At 35.0% G+C, this 15,727-nt stretch overlaps 1 protein-coding gene across 1 annotated transcript in view; it reads left to right on the top strand.

Moving 5' to 3' along the window:
• The window catches only part of LOC131575816 (cadherin-7), an 81,162-nt gene that overhangs the window by 37,317 nt on the left and 28,118 nt on the right, over nt 1–15,727 (top strand). The window contains exons 3-6 of the mRNA XM_058831799.1: nt 2,090–2,384; nt 9,764–9,883; nt 12,198–12,365; nt 13,716–13,903. Of these exons, the coding sequence (XP_058687782.1) occupies nt 2,090–2,384; nt 9,764–9,883; nt 12,198–12,365; nt 13,716–13,903 (771 nt within the window). The remainder of the gene's footprint in view (nt 1–2,089; nt 2,385–9,763; nt 9,884–12,197; nt 12,366–13,715; nt 13,904–15,727) is intronic.

Raw genomic sequence — 15,727 nt, 5'->3', positions numbered from 1 at the left:
GAAAAAGCATTGAAAGCCCCAGCTGTCAGATGTGTGTATTGAACAGAGGTATGGCTTGTTCAATAAACCCTAGCCATTGGAACTGAGGAATACCACCAGCCTTGTGGATCCAGAAAGGGCCTGAATGTGAGATACATTTTACCTTGGCCTGCTCACAGTGTCAGTTTATTCCTGAGTGTGCAGAGAAGTCGGGCTTTAAATGTTTGGGGAGCTCCACCAAAGAAATCTCAGGCTTGTTTTGGTGTCTCTGGATTTAAGAAACAGCAGAATAAGGATAAAACATATTTCAAAATAATGTAGCTAATCTGATTTAGATACCCTAGTTCTGTTTTTCTAATCCAGTCCAAGGTTCCAGATTCCATTTCTGTCTGAAAAGAGAGGAGTGCACTCTAATTGCCTAAGTATGAGATATCCAAACAGTGTAAGTGAAATAATGTGTAAGAAATAGGCAGCTTTTTATCCAGCTGAAAAATTCAAAACTGAGCATGAATACTTCCCTGCTGAAATAGGAAAAGATTTTGCAGCTGTGCTAAGTCATGCCCAAGATAACAATTTTCTGCATGTATTTGGGAAGTGAATACTGTCACAGTGATTCTCCTAACATAGAGAAAAAATGTTAGTGATGGAAATTGTGATGATGATGGTGATGACAGTGGACTTACCTCCAAACCAAGATAACATGGAATTAGGACAGGTACAAAGAAGATATAAGATAGAAAAATCCATATTTAACAATTCAAAGCATATTTAACATTGTCTTCAGCTATTTACAATTTAATCCACTTTTAATAAGCAAGAAAATGCTTTAAATTTTACTGATATTCTTTTCACCTGTACACTATTAAATATATCATACGTGTGTGTTGCTATAATATGATATCCAGATCAATTACATTCCTGATACACGGTTGAGAAGTATGTAAGGGGTGTTTGAGTTTGTGTTCTGTAACAGAAAGATGAAACTCAGTGGACATAATAGAGCTAAAAAACCTGTGGAATCTTGCTCTGTAAGTTAAAATACCTTGAGTGATGAGGAAAAAATTGTTCTTCCTGTAAATCTATCTTGCCTTTCTGATGGAATAGACATTTTGACCTACTGAAGTATATTTCTTGCGTGGCTACTACAAGTAGTCCCAGGGAAACTGCACCTGGTTTTTAATTCTGCGTGCTTCCAAAAGTGCCAAGACACTTTCTCAGAGTCTGCATTTCTCTGTAATTAGATAATGGAAAGCAAGATATGAAAGTGAAGAATTGAACAGGCCCATCAGATAGTAATGAGCAATTTATCAACCAGTACATTTTACCTCATTTCATAGAATCATAGAATATGCTGAGCTGGAAGGGACCCATCAAGACAATCAAGTCCAATCGCTGGCCCTGCACAAGAAACCACAAGAGTCACCATGTGCCTGAGACTGTTGTCCAAATGCCTCTTGAACTCTGGCAGGCTGGTGCTGTGACCACTTCCCTGGAGAGCCTGCTCCAGTGCCCAACCACCCTCTTGCTGAAAAACCTTCCTGCTATCCAACCTAAACCTCCCTGACTTAGCTTCATGCCATTCTCTTGAATTCTGTCACTGGCCATCAGACAGAAGAGATCAGTACCTGCCTGCTGCTTTCCCTCATGAGGAACATTTGACATGTTTTACTGTTCTATGCAGTAAATACTGAGGAAATATGTAAATACACACAAGAGCAAACACACATTGACATTAAGTTTATACTGACATTTGTTTGAAGTCTCACCCTTCAGTAGGATTATAAACTGAAGTGAGCAATGTGGTTAAATTCAGGTAGGAATAAAGTCACGGTTATGATAATGTGTGTGCATGCATTTTGCCTGTGTAAAAATCTGGCATGAGAAGAGTGAGATTGTTTGCAGGCAAGAATGAAGTTTTCTTGCTTAAAGTGGAAAATTTACAGATTCTAATGGTCCCTCACATGCTGTGTGTCTGAAAAGCATTCAGCTTATATTTCCAGGAACAATAAAATTTCATGTACTACTGCTCAACATAGGAATTATTTTTACATATCTCCATGCCACTGACTCTCTTGTAAGTTAATCTCATCTCTCATCAATTTTTCACCAGCTTCACTCTGATGTTGATAAAGGAGATGGTTCCATCAAATACATCTTGTCAGGCGAAGGGGCAAGTTCCATTTTCATTATTGATGAGAACACGGGGGATATTCATGCTACAAAGAGGCTGGATCGAGAAGAGCAGGCCTACTACACACTCCGAGCACAAGCGCTAGATAGGCTGACTAATAAACCCGTGGAGCCAGAGTCTGAGTTCGTCATTAAGATTCAGGACATCAATGACAATGAGCCAAAATTTCTGGATGGTCCCTACACTGCTGGAGTTCCTGAGATGTCTCCTGTGGGTAAGTGCAAAATACACTGTTGGTGTTGTGGGAAATTTGTTCCTATTGCCTTTTTAAAAGTTTCATTATTTTTTACTGTTTCATACTAAGCTACTTAATTATCTATGAGGCACCTGCAACAGTTAGATATTTCAGGACTTAACTGGAAATAACATGCTAGATTAAGTATTTACCCTTTCAAAAATGTTGTGAAACTCAAACAGCTATGCAAGGATTCAGATAACCATTTTATGGTGCATTTCTTATTCCAGGGCCCAGAGGCTTTGTTTTATAACTCCCATTAAGAGTAATAAGTTTCACACCTATGTTATGGTACTCAGAGGTTATAATTTATGATTTCATTCAGATAAGGTCTGTTCATAACAAACTCTTCAAATTCCTTCTAGTATATAATTTTTTGTAAGTTTTTCACATTTTAGTAATAGTTTATTGGATATTTTTCCATACACTGAAATCCCATTTTCTGGGGAATATAGGCAAGCAGCAGGAACTGGAGTACAACTTGAAATAGTTCAAAGTTCTACTGAAACCAGAAAATAATGGGTTTTAGAGGCTTCAGACCCTTTTTTGGAAACTAAGAAATGCTGATTTTTCCTGAGTTTGAATTAGGGAAGGATTTCAAAATTAAATCCATTATCTCGTCATTCTAAAGTGACCAAATGCTCATCCATTGCCAGTTGCCACTGTTCCTTTGAAAGCTCTTTTAGACCAGATTAAAGCTTGACCCAGAGATGTTTTGGTAAATGTTACTTTTAGGTGAAATTATAAATGTAAGCACAAAAGAAAACCAACATCAAAAACTGAAACAACACACACACACAAAAATACCAAACACAAAAAACTCCAAACAAAACAAGAACACCAACTTACTTTACTACAAATAGATGCATGGGAAGGCTCACTTCAGCTTGAGAGAGTTCTGTGGTGATTGAAATAAAGATTTTCTTTGCTTGACTGATTTTAAACCATATTAAAATGTGGTACTCTTACAGTAAGGCTACTATAAAATTTGCTATAGTTTCTTCAGTATGATCTCCTGTGTTTTTGACTGTTAAACAATGCATCTAAATTAGAGCTAGAGAGAGAAAAAGAATCTTCCCTACCTAAGTGCCTGCAGCAATCAGCAGCAAACATTGCTTATGTATTTGAAACTCAGCTTAAGAGTCAATATAAGATAAGTAAAACATTGCTAATGAGTTTTCCATACATTTATTTTACTAAGCAGTAAGCATAGGCACTATTTCTCATTGATACTTGGCATTTACTCATTGTCACTTGAGCACTGTGTGGATTGTTGAAGAAGCAAGATTAGCCTTGGAAGAAAGACAGACACCAAACCTTTTTCAGAGTAACAGGGAGGAGATTAAGTTGTGGTATATTGCTGGAAACTTTTTACTTCTGAACCTTGAAAAAATCTAGAGAACAGATAATCTAAGACCATAAAACCTAAATAATCCACTTCAAAAATATGTTGTGTTAAAATACATCTTTTTTTTCTTAAGTTGCCCTTTTATTTTAGAATAAGATTATTTAAGATGCAGCATGCAATAACTATTAGATTTTTTTTCACTTTTGTCTTATAGCCTGAAAAGAAATTATCTCCATATTTCACTCTTGCATTTATCACCTCTGTCTTTTATTGCACTGACATATTGATGTACAGACAACTACTACAGATATATGAGGTTCACCTACACGTACAAATCCATACCTCTACTCCTACCTATGCTCCATTTGGTCCACAAATATATTGGAAATCAATGTATGGGGAGTGCACTGTGTTCAGAGGAGAATATAAGGACTATTTTTCAAAATGAATTGCTTTGCATATTTTCTTGAATCTTCACATCGTAAAGTAGTAAAAGAAATTCTCTCCCATATGGACCACACAACACCAAATGTATTTTCAATTCAGGGGAAGTATTATGCAAAATTATTAATTGAGATTTGTGCACTCGCTGAGATTTGTGTCAACTAAGGGTGGTTTCAAATTCACGAACTTCCTGAAACTTCACCTTTTAAACATCTTCATGGTTAGTATCACACACCTACCAAATTGTTAGAGAGTTACATTGTTAGAGTTAAGGATTACTATGTAATTCCTTTGTCACACTTTGTCACACTTTGTCGCATTTTGTCTTACATAGCTACAGCAATTCATACTTTATTCATAAAACATAATTTTTAATTAATCACCTAGAGCATCCATGAAATATTAAGGAGACAGAAAGTATCTCTCTCCTATTTTGTTTAAAATTATATCCATGACAGGGATTTTTAATTGGATATTAAAGGAAATGAAAGCGATCACAAGATTGTAAACCCAAATTAACTGTAAAGCTAGGAAAACTATAACCTTTAACCTACAGGCTGGTTATGCAAGTATAATGGTTCTGTATTTTATCTGACAAATATTTTTGGACATTATCTAAGGCTAATTGAAGTCAATCTCTTCTTTTATTTGAAATGGCTTCAGGTCAGGTTCAAATTATATTTGGGTCAGACCCAATTATATTGATTATCCTGATAGAGTAAATATCTTGATGGCTTGTAAATCTATTCATGGCAAACCCCCCAAAGATATGGCTTATCTGAAAATCATAAGGATTTGTTTTTGTTATATATTTTTAAAGTGTGTCCTGGTACTTAAAAAACTGAGCAGTATTATGTCTCAAACAAAAGGATACTGGTCTGTTTGAGTTATAGCCAAAGGAAGTAGGGATGAGAATTCCAGTGCCCAACATAGTTTTGGTTTATTTAATATTCTCTGCTCTCCAGCCATATCAACAACTTTTTTTGTTACCCAGCACAACAAATATCTCTCTTGCCATGTTTATTACCCCAACTGAGATGTATAGAAATATCTGAATTATATAACAAACTAAAAAAGCAAAAGCACTGTATCAGGCTTAAATCTTTGATACAGTGCGCAGTGGGCTTTGAGAGCCTGCATGAAGTGTCCCTCTCCAAGTACAAGCCACCTCTGCTTCCCTTTGTCTGACCTTGCTGCTTAGCTGGAACCATTCTTGAGTTTTTCCCCAGGTGATGGCAATGTAACTAGGCTGTGGGAGGGGAGGGAGGAGGTGAAGGGGGTTTTGACTGTCCCTTTTCATACTACCGGAGAGGAAAGTTTGTGGAGGCATTGCTGCATCAACTGTGGGTGAGACCTAGTGGTAAAAGCATAGAAATACCAGAGGCCACAGAGCAGAGCCAGTCTGGATTGTTGTATGCAAGGATTATGCAGGACTCCTGAATAATTTGATAGTAAAGGTGTTTAATGTTTTTAGTAGCAGCTGATACCATGTAGAAATGTGATGCCATCATGTAATTGTTTTGTCTGTTACACGTAGTACACATCATTAATTGTTATAAATTAATACTTTTCATAACTGACTGCCTTAAAACTCCATTTTCAATTTGTTAATGGAGCTAAAATTCAATTGATAAGAGTTTGTGCAGTTTAAAAATTAGCCATTTGTTAATCTAGTTTTAGAAACCAGTTTTCCTTTGAATGATCTCACCAATTAAAACAGAAGGCACAGAATCATTTCTCATAAAACATTATTTCAAAATTTGCATAAAATATACTGCAAGTTACTAGCAATATTTCTAAAAAGCTCTGTAGATATTTCTAAAATAATACACTTAGAGATACAAAATGGATCCCTTCAAAGGATCTCCAACTCAAATTTCAGCAACCAGTTTAGCTTTTTCTCTTCCTATCACAGAAAAGGTTAATCTCTGCAGTGTGTCAGGAACATTGTTGAGCCTTGACTTGGCTATATTTAAGTGCAAATAACATTCTAAATTCAAGGTCGTCTCTGCAAATATCCTCCTGTCCTTTTACCGTTATATCAGTATAAATAGGTCAAGTTCTAAGATTACTGTAATTTAGTAATCTTTACCAATATCTATTAAATATTATGTTACAAATTATCTTAAAAATTCTGGAAAATAAAACAAGAAATCTGTCACACAGTATTAAGTCTCTTAACTACTCTCAAAAAAAGAATTATGTGGAGCACTTTGATAAGCAGCACAGATTTTTTTCTCAGTACTTGATACAATTGTTGAAAAAATTTATGAAGTTGTTACATGCAGAATTCTTTTAAATGAGCTGATATCCAAGCTTTGTTAAAAACGCATAACTGTAGAAAAAAATTTGTTTTAGAGGAATCCATATTTAAAAGAGAAAGCTATTTTTAAAATAAATAATGCATTTTTTTTTTTTTTAACCACCCATACAAAAATACACAAACTGTAAGTAATAATTTAAGTTATAGTTGCGAAGCTGAAGTTTGAAATGCACTGATGAAAGTTTCTGGTAGGGTCAAAGTACACTTGCACTCCAGGGCTCTGAATAGTGGTGACTAAACAACATTTATTGGCACACTCATTTTGTTGGGTGGAGTTACCATTTGTTGACTGACCCTGTTACCTGTAAATCCTAATCTTGGATGAATAATCTTGGATGACAGCTGACTGTGACTGCTAGAGGGTAAGGCAAAGTGTTCAGGGATACAAGGAGGACAATTTCAGTGCAGGAACACAAACTCTTGTACAATGATGTACTTGGAACTACAATGCAACTACCCATTTTTCCTCACAGTTTTATGTTTATTTACTATCCCTAAGTATCCCCACAGCTTTATGGTTTGGGTTTTTTAAAGGGGAAGTAAGTATTTTAATTTGACATCAATCCATTGCAGAAGGATTAGGACAGCAGTGCATGGCAATTATCATACTCTGAAGGAATTCCTGTTCTTCAAGAGCAATCTGCTTCTTCTGGAAAAGTCTCTTGAAATCCTCAAATACGGATCTTTCTGTGCATTTTGTTTCCTTGGAACAGATTTCCTACACATAGGACTTTTCACATAGTTAGAATACCTTCTGTTATCTTGCATATTCTTAAAAGAAATGTTGTGCAGAAATCTCCCTCTCAGCATTGGGCTTCAGAAGCTCTTTTTTATTTGTGTGTACAATTAGTAAAGAAATAATGACAATAGGATGGGTTTCAGATCTTTCCCCCACTGATGTTTAAAAGAAGTTGATTAGCACAGAGGGACTGGAAAAGTATCATTGTTTTTTAGTTACTGGTTACATTTAAATGGAATTATCGCAGAAAGATTTGATGTTAGAATTTCTATTTAAGAACCACCCTTTTTTGAAGGATTGATGTATTTTAGGAGAGAGACAATTAGATTCAGATAATGACTTTATTAATTTCCTGGAATGTAGAGGGCTTGTTTGCTGCATCAATAGATTTTTACAGCAAACAAGCACTTCCAAACTTGCAGCATTTCAAAAATGTCTGTGCTGAGATTGCAGAGCTTGTAATTTCTTTGATCTTGTATTGGTCTGGAGCCTTTGAAAGCAGCTAGAGCAGGGGGCAAAGAAATAACTGTGCGTGAGGTTTATAAGCACTTTTGCCAATATTTGCAGACATTATAAGCTTCATTGGCAGGGCTTAGTGACTTTGTAAATGTGGTAAGCTTGGCTTTCACAAAGAGCACAGGATGTCAAACAGTCATTATGATACCCTTGTTCTCAAAAGCTGGATAGACTTTGGCAAGTTTAAAATAGGTCCCTGTATGAAATTACATTATAGAGTAATCTGTAAAATCAGTTTGACATACTGAATCAAAGTTCTTAGTTACTGGTGAACAGAAAATGGATGTATTTTAAGTCCTGTAACTGATAAATGACTTGATGGATTAACTACCAATTTTCTTTTTAAACTTTCCATCTACTTAATAGTTGCATGTGAAATTTCAGGTTGGGAAGAACCTTTTCCCTGTCCAAAAATATTAGACAGGTCACAAGAGAGAAAAATTGCATTTAAATAGAACTGCAATCATACTACTTTGTCATGGATACTTCAGGAACAGAGATCAGGAACGTGGGCTAACTAGGCCATAACCTGAATAAATTTATCTTATTAATGATCATTTCTGGTCAGAATTCTTTCAAGCAGGACCCATTCTTTGTTCCATTTTATGAAGGACTGCACTTAATCCTGTCTCCAAACTTTCAGCCTAGTCCCAGGCTCCATTCATGTTGTTCTACTTAACTGAGAATGGAAAAGATGAGGAAAATGGATGGGAGACATACTATATAAGATAAAAAGAATTTCAAAACTTTATCCCATTTCTTGAAAATTCCAAGTTAAACTGACCAGAATACTATTTATGTCAAGTTCACCCTGGACACTTGCTATTGCAATTTGTTCTTAAATAGAGATTTCAAGGCTTTCAAGGCTGGTCTCATTTTCACATGTCAAAAATGTGTCCTTTCAGAAAATGAACACTGTGTTTAACAAGTGTTTTTCTCTAATTGTGTGTCTAAATAAAGTCTATTAAGCAATCTGGTCTTCTCTTGAAGACCTTTACTGGGCATCTGCCAAATTGTTACAATATTAATTTGCAATCTCACCTCCAAATGGGTCCCTGTGCTGTTCAATGGAAGGTCTGAATGTTCCAGACAATCTGCCAGTGAGAAAAATAATCTTTTCTGTCTATCAACGGGTGGTGACCATGGCCAAGGCCCTGGCTCCCGGGTGTTATTTTATTCTGCTCTCAGCATACACCATGGAAGCTGTCTCATAGAACAAAACAAATGGGAACTGACATGGAGAACATAATGAATAGGAGCTGGATGCAGAATAAGGTCCTTACAAAATACAACCTTTTTATCAACCAGTTAGAAATTTTGCTTCCTTATTCCTGTCAATATAGAGATAGTTCTTGCTCAAGGAATCTTTACGCAATAGAGTACCACAACTGATATTGCAGATAGGAAGGATTGAAGGAAATCAGTATTGCAGATTATTGAAGGGAATTACTGCTTTTTAAAGAAATTTAGAGAGCTTTCACCAAGTTTTCTCTGAGCTGGGAAAGAAACTATTCAGCCATCTCTTTATGAAGCAGTAAGTAATTTCATAGGCTAGCCATAGTTTTGTGTATATTTTTCAAAATTTGTAAAACATGTATATGTATGTATGTTTGAATTTCTAATGAGTCACTACAATTTCAGCACGCAGACTTTTCTTAAAAGGAAAGCTACTACTACATTACAGAAATTTTGCTGACATATCCTCCACCAAGCAAAGGCAGAGATAGAAAGGAGGAGCTAACGAGTGAGGTGGTTTTTACTGGTGTAAGTGAATGCCTGTGACTGTTTGGGAAGATGGAATGTTGTAACAGCTGATACTACTAGTTTACAAATAGAACCTGATACACTAAACAGAGTCAGGAAATGATGAACAGTTGTGAAAAAGCCACCTCACACTGTTCTAGATATGTACTGGCATAGCATATTCAGTAAGTGTAGTTCAGATTTTTCTATCTATCATGTGCAATAGTCCCTCAAACATTTTACAGGTACCTCTGTGGTTCAAGTGACAGCCACTGATGCAGATGATCCTACTTATGGCAACAGTGCTCGAGTGGTCTACAGCATATTGCAAGGACAGCCTTACTTCTCTGTGGAGCCCAAAACAGGTAAACTTACATAAACCTTTTGCAGTAATGCTGAGAAAAAGAGGAAAATATGCGTTAAAAATTGCTGGGAACTTATATTAATATGACCTCTTGGTTAATTGAATACATTCGGGTTTTGTTGATCTTTTAATCTCTTATTCTTTAGAATAGATTATGAAAGCCACACATCTGAACTATGTCATAAACAGACTTGGCTGGAATAGAATTTAATGTATTTTCAATGTATCAGCTGCTTGGTCTGCTGCCCATTGTCATCTCTCTTATCAGTGAAAATTTCAAAATACATTGAACATTTTTTTCAGATTTCAGAAATATATAAATGTCACATAGCCAGGTTCCGTAATAATAGATTTAAGGAATAGTTACTGCCCATTCTACTTTTCAAACTGAAGTTTTGTTGTGGGAAACAAATCCCTTCTTTATTAATTTGAAGAAGAAAGCACTGTGCTTCTTATGCTTATCAGGTATAATACTTTTCTGCCGCTTTCAAAGCATATTACTGGTGAAACTTTGTTTTTACAATTTGCTTGAAATTTTGTGAATATTTTGAAGCCACGACAAAATGCAAATTTTTATCCTCTGTTGGTTTAATAGATATTGCGCATTCTACTGTATCATTTCATAAAGAAGGAAACTAGGTTCCTGCTCTACTCATTTCAGTTTAGTGTTTGAACCTTCACTTATACATACAAGAAGAGTTATAACCTTCATTTTGTATACAACCAAGCTGAGACAAAAGAGGAAAAAAAAATTCCCTTTGTATAATAAACTGTGATGTGAATCAGACTTGAGTCCCAATGTTGTGACCAAAAGGTTACACTCTATTTAGCAACATCTAAATTTGCAGAAATAAGCACTATAATTATCTTCATATTGCAACAGATCCATGCTCAGCAGGGATATATAGCACTCTCCTTTTCCCTCTGATGGGTATGATTTATAGTGTTTTTCTCTCTGTTTCTCTTTCTACCTTTCCATGTGTGTTTATGTACCATGTATGTTGTGATAATGACTGCAGGCAGCCCTTGAACAATAATATGGTAGTTTCTGCTAAATGAAAATCTTGAAGAAATCAGACTGAAGTGTTTGCATACATTTTCATCACTTTAATGTGATACTCAAATTTTCTGTGTGCATGACAGTTTTCTTCCAAATGATTGGGTAACTTTGGCTGGTAATTTAACTGTGTCAGAAAAACAAGCATGCCACGAGAAGCAAGGTAGAAACAGTAACACTATTAAATTGTCTATTAATTGTATTTTTACATGTCTCGAAAAATGGGTGAAATAGTGCCAGGTAGTCTGTGTGTGAAATAAATGTTTCAACCCAGAGGTGATTAATGGCAGGTCTAACATTCATAAGGGAAAAAAGAAATAAAACTCTAAGCAAACATTCAGCAAATAGCAGATGAAGAGATATGTGTCCCAATGTGCCTTTTCTTTATTTAGTTTGTTTATGTTTCTTTTACTGCTGACACTAAGTGCTGGAGGAGCAAACGGCTGCCTCTCTGGAAATCAGGGTTAGCATCTGTACTATGTACTGAGCATGAAATATTCATAAAATCATCATATTTTGAGAAAGCATATTTATTTTAGGGTGTATATCAGCATAGCTGAAAGGATGAAACACAGAATTTTCTTCTAGTTGTCATTTCAGGTCAATTAATTACTAGTTAATTCATTATGTAGATCATCAAATGGACATAAGAAAAACTATTTCAGATATTTAAGTATTGCATTAATAAATAAAAAAAATATTCCTTAATTATGTCTATGATTTAGAAGTGGATATTGGTAAACCCAATATATGGCAAAATACAATAATTTCATATATCTGCAAAGTGTGGCATGCTGTCAGTATTGGTAAGGGTTAATGTCTTGAATGGGTGTTCAAAAGATAATTAAATGAATCTTGACCTTAGAATTTTAAAAATGAATGCAGAATATGCTGTTCTTCCTAGCTCTAAAAGAGTGGGAAATCAAATACAGAAGATTACACCTTCCAAGGAAGGAGGTGTTACCCAAGACATTTTGAAGACTAGTTCAGGGAGAAGATACTTGAAAAACACAATCATGCACAGCATTACTCAGTGAATCTAGTACTAAATAAAAATTAGTGGATTTGGTGACTCTTTAAAATAAATTTACTGTATGTCAGTGCAACTCCTAGTCAAAACCTGTTATATTAGTGTTGGAATTAATTCATTCCACTCCTGCTGCAATCACTTATCTGCTGTTCCCTTTTGAAGGCAAACTCAGCTTTCACAGTAGCATATTTTTGCTTGCTCGATCCTTGACACCTTTTCTTTCTGCAGGTGTTATCAAGACTGCCCTTCCAAATATGGACAGAGAAGCCAAGGACCAGTACCTCTTAGTCATCCAAGCAAAGGACATGGTTGGGCAGAATGGGGGATTGTCAGGGACTACATCTGTAACTGTCACCCTGACTGATGTTAATGACAACCCACCCCGCTTTCCACGCAGTAAGTTACTTTGTAAATGTGTGACTTGTGGTATTATTCCTACACACTGCTGTTTTCTAACTGTGCTATGTCTGAACAAAAAGTGCTTATTTTCCATGTTAAGTACTTTGTTAAACACTGACTGCAACATTACTATTATTTTTATTATTATTATTATTATTATTAATAATAATAATAATAATAATAATAGTTAAGCATTGTTTTGGTTTGCCTCATGTACATTTGAAATTGCACAGTTGAAATGAAGTGGTGTACAGCAGAAGGGACATGCATTAATGTATTTTACTTCTTCTCTATGAATAAATAGACAAAAATATATATATATATCCAAATAGATATTTAGGTCTTTCCACTTAGACTTAAGGATTCTTTAATTTGACCCTTAATTCTTTGTATTCCCTTGGCATTGATATATGCTTACATTGTTTCCTAAAGAGTCAATCATGAAAGTCACCTTCTCTCCATTTGATTTTCGTGACCAAGGTGGCTCTCACCCTAACCTAAAGAAAGGAGAACACAGTTGTATGCTCAAACCAGAAGAGCTCAGTTTATTCATAGAATTCTGTCTGGGGTGCTTTTTCTAAAAAAAAAAAAAAAAATAAAACACAGCAAAAAAACCATGGTAACATAAAATTAAAGTAATGTGAAGGCTATATTCATGTCGGCTCCAGCCTCACCTCCAACGATGGAAAAAATGGATCTGCACATAATAGATTTCCTGTTGTTTCAAGCCACCAGCTGCTTGAAATAATAATAGAATAACAAAGTTGTTTTTGAAGGTGAGGGATTGCCTACAGAATGCATTCTGATATCCTTTTGACAGCATATTGTGCTTGAATAAAAAAAGCTAGAGTTCTCAAGATTGTGCACTTACTGTTAAAGAAATTAACATATATTAGTTTCTAATATTAAGATTGTGAACTGACTAATCAAGATATACAGCTATAGAATAATAGAATATTCTATATATAGAATATATATATAGAATAATAAGTTTTTATATTGATATTATTTATCTCCTCTTTCCTCTTTTCTGGAAAACAAAGTAAAACTGCATTATCAGGGACTCAAATCATGATTTTCATTTAACTTTTAAATCTTGTTGTTGCAATTTTTGCTTTATACTTCTGTTTTCTTAAGAAGTTATGCCTGTTGTACTTAGAGCCTATCACAAAGAAAACCTAACAAAAAGGGCAATTCTATTTCAAAACTGAGGAATATATTCTTGTAGCCTGAGTAGAGGTTCAGGCACATGATTTAAATGAAGGTGGATTTAAGAATGCTAGATTTTTTTTTTTTGGTTTTCAGTCCCAGAAGACTCTGAATTCATGAACTTTTTAAATTTTGCAGGATCATATCAGTATAATGTCCCAGAGTCTTTGCCAGTGGCTTCTGTGGTGGCCAGAATAAAAGCTGCAGATGCAGATGTTGGACCTAATGCTGAAATGGAGTACAAGATTGTAGATGGTGATGGTTTGGGAGTATTCAAAATTTCTGTTGACAAAGACACCCAGGAGGGAATCATAACTATTCAGAAGGTGAGTCTGATTTTATCCACTGATTCTGTTTGGAACTCTTCAAATTGAAGGCAACTAATGAGAGCATGAGCTTTTGTTTCTAAGAGCCCTGTCTGCTGTAAATGTTTCCATTAATGTACTTCATCTTAATTTTACTCTGTGATTTTGAGGTTTTTAATGACTTATGCTGAAAAATATGCTGTATTTTCTTTGACAAGACCTGTCTTTAAAACATCATCCTGAGGAGGATGTTTAAAAACACTGCATTTGAATAGGAATCTAAACTTTAATCTCATTTATCTTTGTATCAAATAGTGGAAAGTGTGAAAATATATCTTGCAGCAAAAAATTGAAGCTCCAAATAAAAATGGATCCTGAAATTAAATTTGAAAATAATTATCTAAATGTCTTTGGCTGAGGTGGTACTATTCAGAAAGCACACATTATTTATTCAAAATTATTTAACAGTAAAAGTAGTAGGTTTACAAGATCATATATTATTAAAAATATTGTTTCAAAAAACCCTGAAAAATTTAAATAAGTATTTTTTTTCTTCGTAGTTTTCTACATGTGCAGTTAGAAATCATTATGAAATTGAAAAATCATGCTGATACAAAATTATTAAAACTGAGCTTTCTTACATTGCTGCAACATATTTTTAGACTACTCCTTTAAAAAGTAAAAATGTGCTGAAACATTTTTCAAGAAAATTTAAATTTTTTGAACAGTAAAAGAAATATAACACCTTAGAATAATCTGTCATATAATTTCATACTCTTAATGTGTGAATGCTTGGCAAGGTCCCTGTGACACTTGTTATGCAAAGGGTGGTATGTCAGGGCCTGGGATTCCCAGCCAGAGCTCAACCTGCAGCTCCCACTGCAGCTGCTTACCCAGTGACCTACACTGAATTGATTCCTCAACAGTTTAATATCCTTAAAATGTGGGAATGACTTGGCATTTTGTAATACATGGATCTATGTTTCCAAACAAGGACCTATGTTTGTACTTATTATTATTATTCCGTAACAGATTTTTCTTCCCTATGTATTCTTTAAAATCTTTGTAGACTTCACCTATCCATTGGGGGCTGGCTTTTCTTGTCTTGTGTTGGGCTTTTTTTCCCCTTCTCTGGTGTACCAATTTCTTCTTCAAACAATATAGAGCTTCAGTTATATTTCTCCTCTGAAAGAAGTTAAGACTGCAAGATGTTGCAAAGCAATGGGTTAATTCTCTGATGTCCTTAACACCTGTTGAGAGCTGGTAATCATCCATAGATGTCACAACAAATGAAGCATGTTCACCCTTGAAAGATCATAATACGTGTAATGTGAATCATCTTTTTTCAAGGAAAAAACACCCATCTTAGACTTCTTGCAAAATGTACTTCTGCTTAGCACGTTTGAAATACAAGTGATGAAAAGTTAGTAGTCTTCTTGTTCAACAGCCAAATTCAATGTGGCTCCTTCAGCTTGCTCATTTAAAGTTTTTGGGCAAGGATTTGAGAGAAATGTGCCTATACTAGAGGGAGAACATTTACTGGTGCCACAATTAGCAACACTGAATCAGTCAGGGTCTTCAGTGATCTAATATGAGAACTGGTGAGTTAATTTCCATTTTTTAGTATGGTTTTGTTGTTTATTTGTTCCTAGAGTATCCTGATTTCAGTGCTATAGAGTGGACCAAAAATTGGCATTTGTTATTTCTATAATCATTTTAGCTAGGGAGCTGAACTGGACTTTGCACTACTGAATATTTGACCAGAGAGGTGCTGTATGAGATAGCTGTTGAACTACATTAAAAGGGTACAAATTGTTGACATGATCAAATGGTCTAATCTGTTAA

Source organism: Poecile atricapillus, chromosome 2 (assembly GCF_030490865.1).
Source record: "Poecile atricapillus isolate bPoeAtr1 chromosome 2, bPoeAtr1.hap1, whole genome shotgun sequence".
Taxonomy (NCBI): Eukaryota; Metazoa; Chordata; class Aves; order Passeriformes; family Paridae; genus Poecile; species Poecile atricapillus.
The sequence above is the reverse complement of the archived record's forward strand: the minus strand, read 5'-3'. Positions and strand labels throughout refer to the sequence as shown.